Source organism: Danio rerio, chromosome 7 (genome assembly GCF_052040795.2).
Source record: "Danio rerio strain M-AB ecotype USA chromosome 7, GRCz13ab, whole genome shotgun sequence".
Lineage (NCBI taxonomy): Eukaryota > Metazoa > Chordata > Actinopteri > Cypriniformes > Danionidae > Danio > Danio rerio.
This window is the reverse complement of record NC_141027.1, coordinates 22175001-22195767: the sequence shown is the minus strand read 5'-3', so window position 1 is coordinate 22195767 and position 20767 is coordinate 22175001. Positions and strand designations below refer to the sequence as shown.

Genomic DNA, 20767 nt, shown 5'->3' with positions numbered 1-20767 from the left:
ACCAGCGACCCTCTTGCTGTGAGACGATCGTGCTACCCATTGTCCCACCATAAAGTCACTTTAAAGGGATAGTTTACCCAAAAATTAAAATGTACTAACTGTTTACTCATCCTCAAGTGACTATGAACTCTTAACTGTATGTTCTTTACCAAACACAAGAGTTATAAAGATACAAATTTAAAAAAGTGTCTTGATTTTCTTTTTTTGTAGCGTTTAGGTTTGGGTTTTCCCACAGGAATTTTGATTTGTGCCTCAATGTCCTATCAAGCAATGTATCCACAAGCAGAGTTTATGCTTAATTACTGTACATCCTGAAACAGATTTCATATAGGGTTTAGAGGAAACACTATAGTCCAACACCCTATGTATGCCTACTTCTATACTAGTCAGTGTAAAACAGCATGTAGTCTAACTATGAGTATTAGTATTTTATTTAATTACATAGTAATCAGTGGCAGAAAGAGTACTGAAAAATCATACTTAAAAGTATTATTACTTGCCTAAAAATGTTGTGCAAGTAGAGTAAAAGTATCTGTTGTCAATATTACTCAAAAATATGAGTGAAAAATTGACTTTTTAAAAGGAGTCATCAGTAAAGTGTAGAAAAAGTTGATGCCTTTACATGCAATTTGTGGATGTGTGTAAACGTAACATTGTGTAGTGAATTTATTTATTGCCCAGCAGGCACACAATATCATAAGACCCTAATATTAGGTTAGATTTAGGCTGTGACATCAGGTGACCAAAATTCAATGTCTAGCCAGTGGGTCATCTAGCCAATAACGACATCAAATAACATTGATATTTGGTTGTTAGAAATTGATCAAAATCCAATGTTGAGCCAGCATCTTAAACCAACGTCATATTGATGTCAGATACATACATCTATTTGTCAAGTATGGCAACCAAAATGTAATGTCTGATAGACTTTATATTGGTAACATCCACACAACGTCAAGCTGTTACATCATTAGACGTTGATTTTAGGTTGGATGTTGGACATTGGGTTCTGATGTCAACCTGTTTTTAATTTCCAAACAAATTGCAACGTCCCCACAACATTAGGGTACAACGTCAATTTGACATTCCTTATGCCTGCTGGTTGTTAAAGGCCATTTCAGTCAACATAAAGTATCTTTTTATCAGTGACATGCATCTAAACTGTCTCTGGGTCAATGCTCATAAAGATTTTGGACTTCTTCTTTTGGACACTTTTAATGCTTCCAAGCAGTTTGCTGAAATTATAAATCGCTCACGTCTCAATGTACTTCATTTTGATGCAATTTACCTTCTATGTGCGATTTGATTGGACGGGAATCACAGGAATGATTTTTCTAATCCCTCTATAGGCAAGAAAATATACAGTAGTGACTGCAGGTTGAAGGAAAATAATCAAGTAAAAGAACTGATACTGCCCTAAAAATGTACTCAAGGGAAAGTAAAAGTACACTTTTGTAAAGCTACTTAGTAAATTATAATTTCTGAGAAAAAACTACTCAATTACAGTAGTTTGAGTATCTGTAATTATATATATATATATATATATATATATATATATATATATATATATATATATATATATATATATATATTTTATGTTGGTATAATGTTCAGGAAGTAAAGCTGTTCTGATCTGATGTCCATTGAAATTGACAAAAATATATATACTTGTCTGCGCCAGTGGTGTAGTGGTTGACACATGCACTTCGGTGCTCATGGTGACCTGAGTTTGATGCCCACCTTGTGGTCCTGTGCCGATCATTCATTCCCCTCTCTCTGCTCACCATATTTTCCTGTCAGTTTTCTATACTGTCCTATCCTATATATATATATATATATATATATATATATATATATATATATATATATATATATATATATATATATATATATATATATATATATATGTGTGTGTTATGTGTGTGTGTGTGTGTGTGTGTGTGTGTGTGTGTGTGTGTGTGTGTGTGTGTGTGTGTGTGTGTATACAGTTGAAGTCAGAATTATTAGCCCCCCTGAATTATTAGAACCCCTGTTTATTTTTTCCCCAATTTCTGTTTAACGAAGAAAATATTATTTCAACACATTTCTAAACATAATAATTTTAATAGCTCATTTCTAATAACTGATTTATTTTATATTTGCCATGATGACAGAAACTAATACTATATTTTTCAAGACACTTCTATACAGATTACAGTGACCTTTAAAGGCTTAACTAGGTTAATTAGGGTAACTAGGCAGGTTAGGGTAATTAATTGTAGCAAGTTTTTGTATAATGATGGTTTGTTCTGTAGACTATCAGGAAAAAATATAGCTAAAGGGGCTCATAATTTTGTTCTTAAAATGGCTTTTAAAAAATTAATAACTGCTTTTATTCTAGCCGAAATAAAACAAATAAGACTTTCTCCAGAATTAAAAATATTATCAGACATACTGTGAAAATTTCCTTGCTCTGTTAAACATAATTTGGGAAATATTCAAAAAAGAAAATAAAAATCAAAGGGGGGCTAAAAATTCTGACTTCAACTGTATGTATATATATATAAATATATAAATATTTATATATATATATATATATATATATATATATATATATATATTCTTAAAGGGTGTTAAACTTTTCTGCTATGAAGTTTCATTTATAGGAGCTTCAAAAAAATGCTTTAAAGCTACACAAAGCTATCTCATTACTATTAGCAAGAAAGTAAAATGATCAAATTTCTAATTATAATATTAATTTCTTGCATTTATTTTTTTCTGAATTTTTACAGAATCCAACGCGTAAGATATACATTTTCATTACTGATTAATTAATCAGATGGTGGTATCATAGTAGACACAATGTCACAGTCATAGGATCTGGACTGTTATTTGCCTTTCAATCATTTACTTTTGAGTATTTTCAGCTTTCCAAAACAGCCAGAGTTTGGTTCTGAAAATGCTCCAACACACCTGGCTCTAATTTTCAAGAAAAAAAAAAAAAAAGAAAGAAAAAAAAACGAAAGCCATTGATTATATGATTCAGGTGCATTTAATTGTTAAGTTGGAACTAAACTCTTTGGGACCTGGAATTAGGAACCCTGGCTTAGGCTGTGCATGTTTTTGGATAATGTTAGCTAATAGTTAAGTGCTGTAGCTATTTAGGGATTGCTTTAGTTTATCAAACTCGTGTTCCCTCCTAATTAGCCGACCATTCAGTTCATCCAGTCTCATCCTTCATTTTTTCTATCCCTTTTTAAATGAGGAATGTTACATAATGGAAGGCAAATGTGTTCCGAACAACAGGTGATTTTGTTTTTTATTATCAGTTCATAATTTTGCTTTCACCATTTCACCACTAAGGAACTGTGTAATTGCCATCTAATGTCTTTATTGTTCCATAATAAGTCTTTCTGCTTCACTCTCTTCACTGTATCTATTCATCTTTTCTTTCTCCATCTCAGTTCCTCACCACTTTATCAAAGAGAATAAACCCTCCAAAAGCATTATAGATCCACTCTGGACTGTGGCAACACTCGGTTTAATAGAAATGCCTCTAATACTAATTCTAATTCTCATTTACATCTCCCCATGTCGTATAATAGAAACACATTTCACACCAGGATAACCAGGCATCTTTAATGCTGTTAAATAGAGCTCAATTATATCCAGTCTATCAAAGTCACTTGGGTGCTCTCTTTCTATCTCCACTCTAATTTCTAGCCATTTCCACTCAGGAGAAGCTGAGAGGCACGAAAACATCAGGTGGAAGCCATCTGGCTATCTCATTCCTCTTTCAAGCTGATTTTCTGAATCATATTTCTGTAAAGAGGGTGAGCCACAGGTAGCAGATTGAACTCCTATCCCCCCGTTTGGTATATCAGAGGAGAGGGTTGATTCCTGCTAGAACGTTCCGGTCCACAGACACCTGTGGTCGGCCTGATTACGAGCCCTGACATCTAACACTGAGGGAGTGTGTAATTCAACTGGCATTTGCTGATGAGGCTCGCTGTGTGCGTGAATGTGTGTGTGAGCATCTCATCCACACAAAACAGAAACCTCGTCTAACTCATGTTCATGTATGTTTAGCCATGTTTGCAGATGTGCGAACACTTGGGCACAAATGTATGATCAAAGTTTAATTGTGAGTGTTTATGTCATAAACATGGTTGTGGCTGGAAGGGCATTCCGCTGTGGTGACCCCTGATTAATAAAGGGGATATTATTGAATGTCATAAACATGGTTAAATGAAGTATTTTCTGGAATATGAGATTTTATTTTTAACTGTAATGTGGCAACATAGATGGAGTTCCTAGTGCAGCTTTTATTTATAAAGAATGGTCAGCCAGTTAGGGGTCAAACAGCTGCAAAACAATATAATACAAGGTAATCCACTAGAGTAATCAAGGTAAGAGCAGGCATCAAACAATCACAAATCAAGAAACAGTCAGAGAATCAAAAACACAATGAGTGAATGTGGTGCTTAAATAGTATGTGTAATCTGTGATGATGACCTGCAGCTGTGTGTGGTGTGTGTGCATGAGGGAAAGAGAGAGTGAGAGAGAGAGAGAGAGAGAGAGAGAGAAGGAGGGAGAAAGAGAGAGTGAGAGAGGGTCCTGTAAAATAAACAGATTCAGCTGTGAGATGCAAAGCGTGATGGGAGGTGTAGTCTAGATCAGTGGTTCTCAAACTGTGGTACGTGTACCACTAGTGGTACGCAGGCTTCCTTCTAGTGGTATGCGGAGGAATGAAATATGTCTTGTACATGCTTCACACATTTCCAAGTTTACCAAAAATGATGTATATAATATGCCATATATGACATATAGCCTATATTTCTGAGGTAATCTGCCATGATTTTTCTAACTGTGCAGAGTTGTAGCTGCTTTACTGGGCCTACTACGTTACTGTATTTCAATACTACTCATTTTGGTGGTACTTGGAGAGACACATTTTTTCTAAGGTGGTACTTGATGAAAAAAGTTTGAGAACCACTGGTCTAGATGAATGACTAGTGGAATTTTCATATAGCTCATATTCCTTTTAGTGAGTTGGGTGGGTACTCCAGCTAATATTTGTGACAAGGACAGCATCAACAGATTTTTATCAATATAATTTTATAAATTGTCATCTGCTGACTGAAGTAACAATTTCAAAGTTTCAGAGACACAAGACTCAAAAGATCTTCAAAGTCCAGAAATGGAACCAGGAAAATTATCAAAATATTCCATGAGACTTCAGTGGTTCAACTGTAATCATACAAATCTCTAAGGATAATTTTGTGAGAAAAACTGTAGTGTTGCACTAGAATTCCACCACGCCATGTTATTTAGAATTTTAAACATTGTTTTCTATGAGGGTGCACACATCGGTGTATCAATGTGTAGAAACAATGGCTGTTTCTCAGTATGTGTTTTTCAGCAATCTTGCATTGTCGTGTTCTTATGTAACGTCATCATCAATTGCCAAAGATCAGTTTCAAAACTCAAAACCCCAAGAATGGAGGACGCGTGAAAGTTCCCAGATGTGTTCTTGATATCAAGGATGCATCATTGCAGACTTGAGTGCAAAACTCGGCCGAGAAGTCCCACAAGTCATTGCAGCTGAATAAAGGAGCTGGGAAGCACAACATTTTATATAGATTTATCATTAAAGTTCAGAGATATAACTTATTTGTCTCAGGAGTTTCCCTAAATGAGACAGTGAATATACACATTGATATAAAAATCCTAATAAAGGCATTAACATATAAAGGGTGTTTATTTGCTGAAATTCATATTAAAATTTGTTTTATTTGTATTGTGCAATGTATGTTTGTAAGGTCTTTATGTCTGTATATATCCCAATCTGATGCAGAAGAAATAGATGAACAGCCATTTTTACTGTTTCTTTGACAAACAGGAGTGTTCTTTGAGCTGCAAATAAACCAAGAAAGTCACATTAAATACTTTGACTATGTTTTTGGCTCCTTTTCTGGACTAACGTCTCTGGACCATTGCTGTTTATGGAGGATGAGGGAACTCTCAGATTTCATCTAAAATATCTTTGTGTTCTGAAAATGTTCAAAGATCTCAGGGGATGGTAATGACCTGAATGACGTGAGTAATTAACTACCAAATATTTTATTGAACTAATCCTTTAAGAAGAATCACAAATATGGTTAGCGATCAACATCTTCACCTGACTAGCCTGATGGGTCACACTTTATTTTGATGGTCCGTTTGTTTAATTTAAGTTACCTTGCATATACATGCTAACTAATTCCCGTTAGATTATAAGTTGATTGTTAGGTTGGGATTGGGGTTAGGGTAAGTTTAAGTTGATATGTACTTGCAAAGTTTCTTATAGTCATTTAAATGTCTGTTGAAGGAGCAGTATCAGCAGATATTAAGCAGACAGTTTATTAATATTCAAATGGACCATCAAAATAAAGTGTTCCTGACTGATTTACAGATTTTTTTATTTTTTATTTTTTTTAAGGCCACAGAAAAAGAAGAATCATTGGAAAATGAAACATAAACTGTTGCACAGTCAGTCTTTTTCTAATCTGAAATCCTGTTTCTCAATGTTTTACTGTAAATAGATGTTTATGAACATAATTTAGCGCTATATACTTCGGCCATTATTAATAAATGACATTCAGGACAGCAGTTTTAATACATGAGACTTGTTTTACAGAAAATATAGTGATTAAAATGGCGCTAGACAAACTTTAATTTAGTGAAACATTTTGACAAGAACTGAACAGTTTGTGAGTGAGTCGGTGTTAAAACAGAAGTTGTGACAGTCCTTTTTTTTCTTTTTTGCCATGTAACTTTTACATCAATTGCATTGAGAATTAATGTAGGACAGGATTTAAGTGGATGATGGTGGTTTGCTACTGGTGGGAGTTTTATGTTATCCCGCCCTCGTGGCAGAGAAGAGAAGGTGTTGCAAATGGAGAAAATATTTTTATTCCAGATTACAAGGGCTGATTAATTAAATGGTCAACATGCATCATTATAGATTTTGTTACATCATTTATAATAAATGGTAAAAATAAAATAAAATAAAATAAACAAATACTTCATACTTCGTTATAGTCACAATTTTACATCATTGTGACTATAACAACATTCACAAACAAAAATACAAGAATCTTTGACCCTGTAAACAGAGTTACAAAACAATATTCACATATTCTCACCTGTAGCTGCTCTAAATATATTAGTATTAACAATAATAACATTATTAATTCCATTTTTGTATATCTTGGATTTTGTATAATTTGACAAAATATTCTTAAGCACTTTTCTCCAAATCATTAGTTTTAGCTGTGAGCAAGAGATGGTGAGGAGCTATTCAGTATTCTGTTTCAGCTGAAAATGTGTGAGATTACTGAAGTAAAGTCTGCAGGAACTTCAGGTTCAAGCCGACTTTAAGACCAGAGGGCAGAGCAAGGTCAGCATAAGGAACTGGGGCTGAAATAATAGATTGTGCAAGCACTTCACCAGAGAGAAGAGAGAAAGGTAGGCCTGGAAAATAAAGGTTATGGTGAGTGAAATGATGAAGAGAGATAGTTAAAAAAAAATAGGATGGGAGACGCACAGCAGTGAAGAGAGAGGAAATGGATATGAGAAAGGCAAGGGGTGGTCAAATGGATTGGAGGTGGATGAATTTAGGTGCAATATCTCCATTCGGGTAAAAATAAGAGTGGAAAGAAGAAATGAGCCTCAGATTGGAGGGAATTGATTTTGAAAGGTTGAAAGTCTAAGGTGAGAGAGTAATTCTATATATAGCTCTAGAAATTGTAATGATGAGACATGAGGGTATATATTGTAATACTGCAGTTCAAGCTTTAATTCAGTGAGGGTGCATTAAATTAATTAAATGCTTTACTAAAACATTTAAAATGTTACATTAATGTTCTTATTGAAATAAATAGTTTTTTTATTGAACATCCTTTTCATCCAAGAATCCTAATAAAAATAACAAAAACAAAATTAATTAAATTGATAATAAAATAATGTAGTATATATTTTTAGCAATCCTAATGATAATTCTTGTCTTCTAAGGCAAAGAAAATATTGGTAATAATAGTAATAATAATAATAATAATAATAATAATAAAATAATAATAATAATAATGAGCTATACAGAATACTGCAATGACGTTGAAAATGTTTCATTACAATGTTAATGTGTAAAGTAAATGTTTTCATGAACATAAGACACATCTTTCAAAATCATTAAAAAATAATTAAAAACATATTGACTTGAAACTTTTGAAAAGTAGTGTTTGTGTTCATACACATACACACAATTATTTTATTTCTGTTATGAACACTCTGTGGATTTAGCATGGTAATAAATATGTATATGGAAATGTTGATGTATTTGGTCTTGGAGGTTTAGATCTGCTACGCTGCTGCTGCTGCTGCTGTTTTAATTGTTATGGCAGAGCAGGTACAGAGCCCTGGTACTCCAGTATATACACAGTCTGAGAATATAACACGCTGCTGTTGCAAATGTAATAAACAGTTGAAGTCAGAATTATTAGCCCCCTTTGATTTTTTTTTCTCTTTTTTAAATATTTCCCAAATGATGTTAAACAGAGCAAGGAAATTTTCACAGTATGTCTGATAATAATTTTTCTTCTGGAGAAAATCGTATTTGTTTTATTTCAACTAAAAAAAGCAGTTTTTAATTTAAAATCCATTTTAAGGTCAATATTATTAGCCCCTTTGGGCTATTTTTTTTTCAATAGTCTACAGAAAAAAAAATGTTATACAATAACTTGCCTAGTTAACCTAATTATCCTAGTCAAGCCTTTAAATGTCACTTTAAGCTGTATAGAAGTGTGAAGCTGTATAGAAAATATCTAATAAAAAAGTATTTACTGTACTGTCATCATGGCAAAGATAAGGTTATTAGAAATTAGTTATTAAAACTATTATGTTTAGAAATTTTTGTTGAAAAATGTTCTCTCTGTTAAGAAATTAGGGGAAATAAAACAGGGGGGCTAACAATTCTGACTTCAACTGTATATGCAGTGATGGAAAGAGTACTGAAAAATCATACTTAAGTAAAAGTGCCATTATTTGCCTGAAAATGTATTTTAAGTGGAGTAAAAGTATCTGTTGTAAATATTACTCAAAGTATAAGTAAAAAGTAGACTTTACGTAAAGTAACTTTAGTGTTACGCTGTAAAAAGCAGATGATTTACATGCAATTTGTGGATGTGTGTAACATTCTGTAGTGCATTTAGTTATTGCCCAGCAGGCACACAACATCATAAGACATTAATATTAAGTTTGGTTTAGGTTAATGTCAGGTGACCAAAATTCAATGTCCAGCCAGCGTCTAAGGACAACATCATTTTGATGTCCAATAACAATGTCAAATGACAATGATATTTTGTTGATTTTAGGTTGTGTTAGAAATTGCCCAAAATCCAATGTTAAGCCAACATCTTAAACCAACATCATATTGACATTAAATATTGACCTTTATTCATCAGTTATGGCAACCAAACTCCAATGTCTGATAGACGTCATATAGTGGTAACGTCCCCATTCACAACATCAAGCTAAAACATCATTAGACATTGATATTTGGTTGATATTAGTTTGGACGTTTGACAGTGACGTCAGCCTGATGTTGAGTTCTGACATTAACCCGATTTTCAACGTTGGGGTACAACTTTGAAATCTGACAACATGTTGAAGTCTTGTGCCTGCTGGGTGTTTAAGGCCATTTCGGTCTTCAAACAATAAACATCTGTCATTTTTTCATCTGTGACATGCATCTAAGAAGTCTCTAACTCTATGCATGTAAAGATTTTGGACATCTTTTTGGACACTTTAAATGCACAGTTAGCTGCAATTATAAATCCCCCATGTCTTAAGGTAGTTTGTTATGATGGGATTTACCTCTTTACTTCAATGTGTGATTTGATTGGACAGGACATACATGATTGGTTTTTTCTAATCCCCATAGACAAGAAAGAAAATAAAGTAGTGACTGCAGGTTGAAGGAAAGTAGTAAAAGTACCAATACTGCACAATAAATGTACCCAAGGGAAAGTAAAATACGCATTTTTAAAAACTAGTTAGTACAAATCCTGGGAAAAAGTACTCAATTACAGTAGTTTGACTATTTGTAATTTAATTTATTTGCAATCCAAACTTCTGCGCCATTTAGTTAATCACGCAGAAGCTTATTAGGTGACAAAAGAAAAAGTATTATTTCATATTATGAGTTTATCATATATACTGTGGTGTCACAAAATATTTTGTTTACTGTATTTTTTTTAACTGTATCATAATTTATATAACCTTTCAATTGCATTTCTACCTATAGTCTAATTTTTTTTTAAAGCATGTGCAGCAGATTTTGTCAAGTAAAGAGGCATCAGTATAGTGGACTCACATATGCGTCTGTAAACTCACTGGCAGATGGCAGGACTGTCTCCTGTGTGCTTGATTGACAACATATTTCCCTTTGGTCATCCAATACACACATTGTCCCTGGTTTTACTCTATCGCGAGAGTGATCTGACCTGTCTTTTTCACACATTCCTGCATTCTTTCCTCTTTCTCTCAACCCCCCCCCCCCCCCCCCTTTTTTTATTTTTTTTAATGTCTGGAAAGGACAGCCATATCCAGTAGAGAGACCTCTTCATTATTTTTCTATATGTATCTCTATTTTACTGTGTTTCTCTCTTCGGCAGATGTTTTTCAGGTCAGCTCACAAAGAAGGGAGCCTAAAAAGGGTCTAAAAATAACTTTATAATGCATTCTCTGCTATTAAAAAAAAAAAAATGTTCCTTGAGGTTAGAAGCCTTTCTAGTCTTTAATGTCTAGTTGTACCTGACTGTTTTGTATATATGGAACAACAAAAAAGAAATTCTGGATTTAATGGATTTCCTAGATTTGTCTTCATTTCTTATTCTTATTGTAGTTTTGTTTAAATTAAACTTTTTACTATAATATAATATAATATAATATAATATAATATAATATACATTGATTGTGTTAAGTTAGATGGTGATTTCCAGATACTTTCAAAGATTAGTTTTTAATAGTGTATTTTTGTTCGCAAGTGTTTCAGAACATTACATAAAAAATGATTCAAGGCATTATTTCTAAAAGCTTGTGGGTATTGAAGTTTTGTTTTTGTGCTGTGTATGTATAGAAAGGCTTCAGTTTACACAAAAAGACAACTGTGTCAACACAGTGTGTGTACTGTATTTGTGAGTGCGGCACCCTCTGCTTCTGTTTCCCCAGAGGCTGTGTGTGTGTGTGTGTGTGTGTGTGTGTGTGTGTGTGTGTGTGTGTGTGTGTGTGTGTGTGTGTGTGTGTGTGTGTGTGTGTGTGTGTGTGTGTGTGTGTGTAAGAGAGAACACGTGCCTGGTGTGTTCTGCCCTCCTTGCCTCAGGTCCTCTTTTCTAGCACCTCTCACATTTTCAAAGCGAGGCGGATGGTAGCTTGACCGCAGCTAGAGGAGCGACAGAGGACTGGGGTGGGAATGGGAATTCTTGTTTTTCATACCTCAGAGGTTAATTCCCTATTCCTCCACATTGATTTTTCCTTCATCCCCGGAAGCTGAACAAGCGGTCATAACTGTAGCGAGTAAAGCAGGCGTTAAAGAAAAGGCCTGCGAGAACAATGGCGAGAATATTCACAGAGCTAACATCAAACTTCTTTGATCCTGTAGCCGATTGTGTCTTTCTTGTTATTCTGTGTTTATGATGCTTTTTGTTGTTTGCCTTTGCTTTGCTCTTTTTGTCACCTCTTGAAAAGAATGAGAACAATAACCTCTTGCTGATTTCTTGGTTTTTGCTCTTTCTTGTTTTCTTTTTGATTTTTCTCTTGCCACAGTAATCTTCTTTTTTTGAATTTTCTCTTTTCTCTTTTTCCCTCCTTTTTGTCTTAACCCTAGGTCCGCTCACAAAAAAACACGATGAATCGACACTCAACCGGCCCCGAGATGAAGGTATTTTTGTTGCATGTTTTTCCTTTTTTCTTGTCTTTTTTTAAAGAAAGTCTTTTTTTGGAGAATTAAACAGCCTTTCTTTGGTAGTGATGAGAGCCACATGTGCATACATATATATATGTGTGTGTTTGTGTTTTTGTGTGAAACTTTCTCGTTTGACTTTGGAGAGAGACACGCAACTTCTGAAGGGAAAAAAGAAGCCCTGTATCTTGATTAAATGAGAGAAGAACAGTGGTTTTGAAATGTAATACCCCGATAGCGCTGTCTGAAGCACAATTTTACTGCAGTTGCTTTATGATGTTTTTCAAAACCCTGAGCGATTATTAGGCTTTAAACTTATCTCCAACTCTCACAAAGACAAAGAGGTGTTTTCACTGGGTTTTGTCAGTGTGAATAGTTGTCTGGATGCCGTATTAAAGACCAACCAATAAATCTGAGAAATAAAATGCTTCAGTGGGGAGAAAAGTCAGAAAAGCGCAGATACACACACATGGATCAGCACATTTTGTCATCTTTTATCTTGGATATTGCTATTATTGCTGTTCGTTTTTTTGAACTGCTTTCTTGAGAGCAATGTGTGCTTTTTTTGCCCTGATGTTCTTTCTTGTGTTTACCAAAGACTGTGTTTTGTTTTTTTCTTCTTTTTTTTCTTTCTTCTTGGTCTTGCTGGGTTTTTTTTTACCTGTAGGTCTTTGGGAGTGTGACAATTGGGATTTAAAAATAGCTCTGCAAATATTTCCCAGTTTTACTTCTCCTCGTTCCTCAAGTTGACATTCAATGGTTTTGTTGCGTTGATAAACTGTTGGTTGGATCCTTGAAAGCTTCTGGCCTCTCTTGTTCTGAATTGTTGACCCATGAAGGTTTAATCAGTACTGTGTAACACCCTGTCCTAGCTATACATGATGCAACAAGATTCCATCGACAAGCAATGTGTCTGTCTGCACCAAACGCGATGTGACATGGCAGAAACATTTAAATAATATGATCACACTCACAACCAAATGGTAAGTTTTGTAATCGATACATGTTTAACCTCTTTAACATTGTTAAAAGTACACACTGTAGGCAACTGATTGATGGATGCTGTTGGTTTGCACTGAATCACAGTTCTGACTTTTATTTTCAAACTGTTTTGCTAGTTATTTAAGATCTGAGGTAAACTATCTGCTGCAGCTTTCAGTATAGCAAAAAGTGTTAAGTAAAATGGTCTTCAAACTCGCTACATTTATATGGAGATCAGGAATTGAATTATTTGCCTTAATCTGAATAAGATAATAATCTGATTAAGGTGTCTACATGAGTTGCTTTTTGAATGTTTTTTCATGATCCTGTTTTACATGTTAAAGCACATAATTTGATTAATGTCATTGCGTCACCGCACTATCCATATTTCCACTAGAGTTTCATGTCATTTCGGGTGTTTCATTTTTAATTTGTCGACTTTAATTGCAGTTTGGCTCTTTTTACTTTTATTAAAGAACATTTTGTTCATGCCCCCTCGAAAAACGAGATATTGGATGCAAGTATGAACTGCTGGAAAAGTGTAATTTTAATGGAATTTAATACTGCAAGCCATATGGGAAAAAAGACAATAGTGTCAAACAGTCATGTGTGTATAGACTATCCTGTCACAAAACACATTGAAAATCCGGTCCCACTTTATATTAAGTGTCCTTAACTACTATGTACTTACATTAAAAAATAAATACAATGTACTTACTGTGTTTATAATGTATTTGAGAACACTTGTGGTGCTTTTGAGTTGGGATAGAGGTTGGGTTATGAACAGGTTTGGTGCTATGGGTAGGTTTAAGGGTGGGTTAAGGTGTTAGGGATGGTCAACAGTGTATTTACAAATGTAATTACAAAAGTTAATTACAGATGTAGTTACATACATATATTTAATCAAGCATAAGTACACAGTAAATACATGTATTTACACAATAAGTACATTGTAGCAAACTATTAAATCCTGTGTAAGTACATATTAGTTAAGGCCACTTAATATAAAGTGGGACCGAAAATCCTATACCACGCTAATAGTTTGATTGCGGTGTTTACATCTCTGTACTGCACTTCAATAATGCCACTAAAATTGGAATACTTCACATCTTAATTCTATTTCTGTTGAAGTCGATTTTGACCTTAATTGGATAAAATAAAGGTAAAATTGCTGTTTACCTGGTAGACTCTTAATCAGACAATTGTTGTAATTGTAATAAAAGTGGATTATTGGTGTCAATGTAAAGATGATCATTAGTACGATTAACACTGAAGAAAGCACATTATCAGCACCTGAGGTGATCCTTTTCATAGTAGTTTATGCTGTTGTTCTGCCACGGCATTATAGAAAACAGAAATAGAACAAAAAACAAAGTTGCATGTTGAAGCGTCCACAGTTTAAATATGAAGTAACTCCATTATAACTATAAGCCAGTCATAACTAGTCATGACAATGATACAGTAAGTTCAAGGAAAGGTCTCAGATAAAAGCCAACCTTAAAAATGAATAGTGATTGTTAATCTCTCTGTCCATTAGTCTATTCATAAGTTTTGAGACATACATATAAATAACTATCACAAAGTAATCTATTCACTTGTACTTTATATACTTGATTTATGAATCAAATAAATTTTACGTGAGTGAGTTACATATATTTTAAATGCATATTAAATGTAAGTTAAGTGTTTTTTGTTTAAAAATAATGTTTACGTAAAAAAATGGAAGAATAAAAAAATAAAAAAATCATGTGATCATACATTTCACGCATCAAATGGGTAAAATGGTTTGAAGGATTGTTGCACAATATATACTTTTATTCATTCAGTCATTTTCTTGTCGTCTTAGTTCCTTTATTAATTCGGGGTCGCCACTTCGCCATTCCAGTGGAATAAACCGCCAACCTATCCAGCACATTTTTACGCAGCGGATGCCCTCCCAGCCGCAACCTATTTCTGGGAAACATCCACACACACATTCACGCACACACTCATACACTACGGACAACTTAGCTTACTCAATTCACCTGTACCGCATGTCTTTGGACTGTGAGGAAACCAGAGCACCCGAAGGAAACCCACGCGAACGCAGGGAGAACATGCAAACCCCACACAGAAATGCCAACTGAGCCGAGGAACGAACCAGCGACCCAGCGACCTTCTTGCTGTGCTACCTACTGCGCCACTGCGTCGCCATACATACTTTTAATGACAATTACATTTTATTTGGGGATTCGCTCGAATCCTTAAATAGAGTCACCTAATATGTCATCAAATTTCTATTGCTCTAAGGGCTGTATTTTGACGATCCATGTGCAAAGTACAAAGCCCAGGGCGCAAGCGCATTTAGGGTGTGTCAGAATCCACTTTTCCCAAAGACGAAAAAAATCCACTTTGCGACGTGGTGCATGGTCTAAAAGGGCTGAGCTTATTTTCTTAATGAGTTATAGTTGTGTTTTGAGAATTAACCAATCAGAGTCTCATCTCCCATTCCCTTTAAGAGCCAGTTGCGTTGCGCCATGGTGCATTTTCTATTTACATGACGACTTTGTAAGTGGAAAAAGTGCTATTTATATGACGACTTAAATTGTAAGTGTTTCACTAGCAAGAAAACAGTTAAACAGAGCATCTGCAGCGCGAGAATGAGAGATAAGGCTTTATCATTATCTACTTTCACTTTCGCTCTCGTGGATTAGGAAACCTTGTACGCACAGACATCAATTAGCCTATAAATAATTAATTTTGTTTGTTAAGCATAAAGATTTGTTTCAAAACTATTTCTAAATTCACTTCTAATTTCCAGCAAACGAATAAATGGACAATAATAACGAAGTGTGTTATAAAAAGTTATATCCTAATTTACATACTGTGCCCCATATGGTCTGAAACCTGACAGGTGGGAAAATCTAAGCTTGTTTTTATTAAAACAAATATAAATATGGATATAATAAATAATACTGCTAATAATAATAACATTATACAAGAGCAAATTGTCACGAATAAACTGACAAAGCCACCGAGATGAAGAAGACATGAAAGTACGGTTTTTAAATTTATATAGGCTAGAAAATAATATGTTTTGTAATATTTTAATCCTTTATATTTATATCCTATATATATCCTTATTATATCCTATATATATCCTTAATGTTTTTATTTTTTTCATATGTAAAGATATTTGCGTATTGCTCTACATCTTGTGTGTATTAAGCAGTGCGTAAGCAAAGTGCACGACTAACTCGCTCTGATCTGGACAATAGACCGGCTTTGTTCTGGTCCATTGAAAAATCTATTATAGTTTCTCAAAATAGCAAAGCGCCAGCAATGCGCCTCAGAACGCCTTCCTTTTTAGACCAGAACGCCTATGGGCGCACATACTGTATGAGCGCAAATGCATTTTCTATTTAAACAGTGTGGCGCAAAACGTCAAAATGACTCTTGCACCAAGATAAAACTCACAAACAACAATTGCGTCGCGCTTTGCGCCACATTGCGCCTGGTGTATGATAGGGCCCTAAATCTTAATAAACTATTATTTGTAAATCATGTTTTAAAAAATGTGGTTGTTGGAGCCAATAGCCTAGTGGTTAGTGAGTCGACACATACTGTAGCACCAAGGTGCTCAGGGCGATCAGAGTTCAATTCCTGGCTCAAGGTCCTTTGCCGATCCTTTCACTGTCTTATGAATAAAGGTGAAAACCCCGAAAAATGTTTAAAAAAAAATGTATAATATAATTTTTTTTACTTGGAAAAAAATATAAAAATAAAATATTGTAATGTACAAAATGGTAAATTTTTAACACTTTTATTGTTTTAATGCTCAAAAGCTTTGTCCGAGTCCGCCTGAAAGAGGTGGTCTGGGGTAGGGTTTATGCGAACTCTGGTACAGTTCACTTCTGATGTGAATGCAATCGTACCAAATCATGGAAGTGAACCGCCAACTGTACAACAAACTATCGTTTTCATAACGTTCGTTCGTGTTTGTGTGTGTGTCACGTTTCATACCTTGGTGACACGTGCGGGACTGAGCCAGAGCAAACACAGTGATACACAGTGATGTCTGCTTGTCTCCTCCAAAAACAGCTCCTGCAGACACTGTGTGATGTTCTGAATGTTTATAACATTTTTGCAGCAGATGGACGCAAGTCGCTTTCTGTATGTCCAAAACCAAAAGCTTCAGTAAAAGCGGAATGACCGCGATGTGAGAACGTCTTTCCCTTTCGGTTCTTGCTTTCGTGACCGTCACCTAGGAACGGCCGTAAACAAAACAGCAGCTCGATGACGTAAGCATACCGGGGTTCAGAAGGAAAAAAGACAGTGTGAACACAAACCAACCGAGGAGGTGGCAGGGGGAGACAATCGAACTTGGGTACGGTCCAGGCAAATGAACCAAGTGTGAAAGCACCCTTAGTCTTTTAGCATGATTAGCATAATTTAGCATGATTAGCATAATTAGCATTTAGCATGATTAGCATAATTAGCTTTGGTACAAGCAATTGTTTTCTTAATTCGTGAGCTAAATGTATATGGGTGTTTATCAGGTTTTTATACTATTTGCGAACATGGCAGCATTAGGCTGCTAAAAACAGGATTGATTTTTTGCTTTGGCCGCAGGTTTGTGCATGTGTCTAAGCGAGCGAGTGTGTGATTAGTGTTCGCTTCAGCCTAAGGGTGATAGATAAGATATTTATTAAAAAAACATATTTGTTGAGTTCTAAAAAATACACTATTCATTCATTTTTCTTCGCATAAGTCCCTTATTTATCGGGGTTTGCCACAGTGGAATGAACTGCCAACTATTCCAGCATGTTTTATGCAGCAGATGCCTTTCCAGCCACAACCCAATATTGGAAATCACCCATACACACTCATTCACACACACTCATACACTACAGCCAATTTAGCTTATTCAATACACTGTTCACTATTCAGCCTATATTCAATAATAAACATAACAAAAACTGCCTGCTAATGCATGTGTAAATCTTCAAAGGGAACAGTGTTACATTTTAACCTTTTTCACCTCATCCTGCTTGCTGTTTCACTATCTAAACAATGAAAACATAATATAAGTAAAATTTGTTTTTTTAAAATTTGCGAGTGTGTGATTAGTGTTCGCTTCAGCCTAAGGGTGGGTGTCCAGACAAAGGTGTGTGTCCACCTGAGCCGAGCTCATTATTCAGTCTGTGTGTCACATCATTATCAACGCTCACACACTTGAAATGTACAGCTTCATGCTCGCTTTCCCTCGTCTCACCTTGCGCTCGTGTCACAGGCGCTTTATAAATCGTTCAGGCAGACAGTGTTGAGCACAACTTCTCACTCAACACCAGTCTATCAACACCTCGGCCTGGATCTGGTGGACTGAAAACTATAGACTTTAGGACCCTGAATCCATGGAGTCCTCTTCCCTGTCCGCAGTTGCCCTAAACAAGGCCATCTGTTTAGAGTTTGTGTTGTTCATGGCTCACCTCACTCAGGGTCTCGGGATCATGATGCTTTGGTTCATGTAGGACAGTTAAAAATGTGGATAATTGAGCACCATTAATATAATATAATATAATATAATATAATATAATATAATATAATATAATATAATATAATATAATATAATATAATATAATAATATAATATAATAATATAATATAATATAATATAATATAATATAATATAATATAATATAATATAATATAATATAATAATGTGTATGCATTTCTTATAAAGACATTAATCAACTATTCTCATAGGCTTGTATTTTGTAATGTTGATGGTGTAAAAACAGTCAAATTTCATGACTGTTTTCTACTTCATTTTACAGAACAACTAACACAACAACAAACAGATAAAACAACATATACAGCCTACAGATTTAATGGAAGTATATGAAATCTTGATACTTTGAAAAATAGTCAACATCCCACAGCTTAAACTAACTTTTGTACAGATTTAATGAATCCGAACACAACAAATCAAAACAAACACCCTCATTCCACTAGAACTTGTTACTTTTAATATCACCACTATCAGGACTGAGCCTGGTCAGTACCTGGATGGGAAACCATGTAGTAAAAACTAGGTTGCTGTTTAAAGTGGTATTAGTGACAGGGCTGGACTGGGGCAAAAAATCGGCCCTGGCATTTTGGGCCAGAGCGGCCCACTAAATTCAATCAAAATGCTATCTATCTATGCGCGTCCAATATTTTTATCAACTCATATTCTATAAAACACAAAAGCCATATATATGAAATAAATAAATAAATACAAACTTTAATCTCAATTTAATTTCTGTATACTGTCCATAAAGATATTTGTTGAGTTCTAAAAAATACACTATTCATTCATTTTTCTTCGCATAAGTCCCTTATTTATCGGGGGTTGCCGCAGTGGAATGAACTGCCAACTATTCCAGCATGTTTTATGCAGCAGATGCCTTTCCAGCCACAACCCAATATTGGAAATCACCCATACACACTCATTCACACACACTCATACACTACAGCCAATTTAGCTTATTCAATACACTGTTCACTATTCAGCCTATATTCAATAATAAACATAACAAAAACTGCCTGCTAATGCATGTGTAAATCTTCAAAGGGAACAGTGTTACATTTTAACCTCTTTCACCTCATCCTGCTTGCTGTTTCACTATCTAAACAATGAAAACATAATATAAGTAAAATTTGTTTCAATTTGATATTATGATTAACAGACACCAAACAGCCTCATGTAGCTGCATATTTATATGAGCGTCATCTTCACTCTGCAAATTTATAACAAAACAGGGCTTAAATATAACTGTCTCCTTTCATTTTCATTGAAAAGAATGATCTTTACCCTGTCCCTTTTGCAGAATATGAGTTTTAATAACCAATAATGTCCATTATAACAGTATAACATACATTAAATTTAAACGATAAAGGTAAGCAATCAATATGCAGAATCAGTGTATGTTACATAAATTAATATATTAGCTTATCTTTGCACTCAGCCAAAACAGTTAACTGAGAACAAGTGATTCAAAAGACATAAGAATAGTTAGATAGAGACAACAAGATGAATTCAATATCACGTTTAACAACTATAGTGAGATCAGATCCAGCAGATGAACTGTCTGTCTGACGTGCACTATACTCTCACCTGGGGTTTATGCTCACCCGCTGAACTACTGGCTGCAACTCTAGGCAGAGAGTGTGTGTGTGGTCACGTGATTTGCGTTTTTAGCCGTGTACTAAAATGAACGGAGAACTTTTCAGAACCGCTAAATGAAACGCCGAAAACGCAATTTCTCTGCGCCTCCCTTGCTTTTCTTCTCCCTGACTCTCGATTATTTTGACAAATACACACAGACGATGCACGCTCACACGGAGTCCAAAATAGGAGTTTGTGATTGGGCCAGCCCAATGTCAATACCGAAAAGAGCCAATGGGCTGCAGAGTGTCACATGGGCCGGCCCGGTCTGTCTGTCCGGGAAAAAAAGCATCTACTTTCAGAGAGTCACAGATCACAGCAGCGTCAATTAATAAGGCAGAAAAAAAAACAATAGGCTGCTAAGCCTTTTATGGGCCGATCAGATCATAAGATGATGATCAGCCTGGCCCAAAAAGTACGTCGGCCCACCGGGAAAGTGCCCGGTCTGCCAGATGGCCAGTCCACCCCTGGTTAGTGAGGCCAGCAGGGGGCACTCAACCTGTCGTCTGAACACTGTCTTTCGGATAGGACGTTAAACCGAGGTCCTTACTCTCTGTGATCATTCAAAATCCCTTGGCACTTCTCGTAAAGAGTAGAAGTATAACCCCGGCCAAATCCCCT

The 20767-nt window shown here is 35.1% G+C and overlaps 1 protein-coding gene across 6 annotated transcripts in view; it reads left to right on the top strand.

Annotated features, from left to right (window-relative positions):
- Positions 1-20767, top strand: part of nlgn2a (neuroligin 2a) — a 360446-nt gene that overhangs the window by 198610 nt on the left and 141069 nt on the right. For 3 of the 6 annotated variants that reach the window (XM_087259461.1, XM_087259460.1, XM_087259462.1), the window contains one exon: positions 11903-11956. In XM_087259461.1, coding sequence (XP_087115587.1) covers positions 11903-11956 — 54 coding nt within the window. 6 annotated transcript variants of the gene reach the window in all.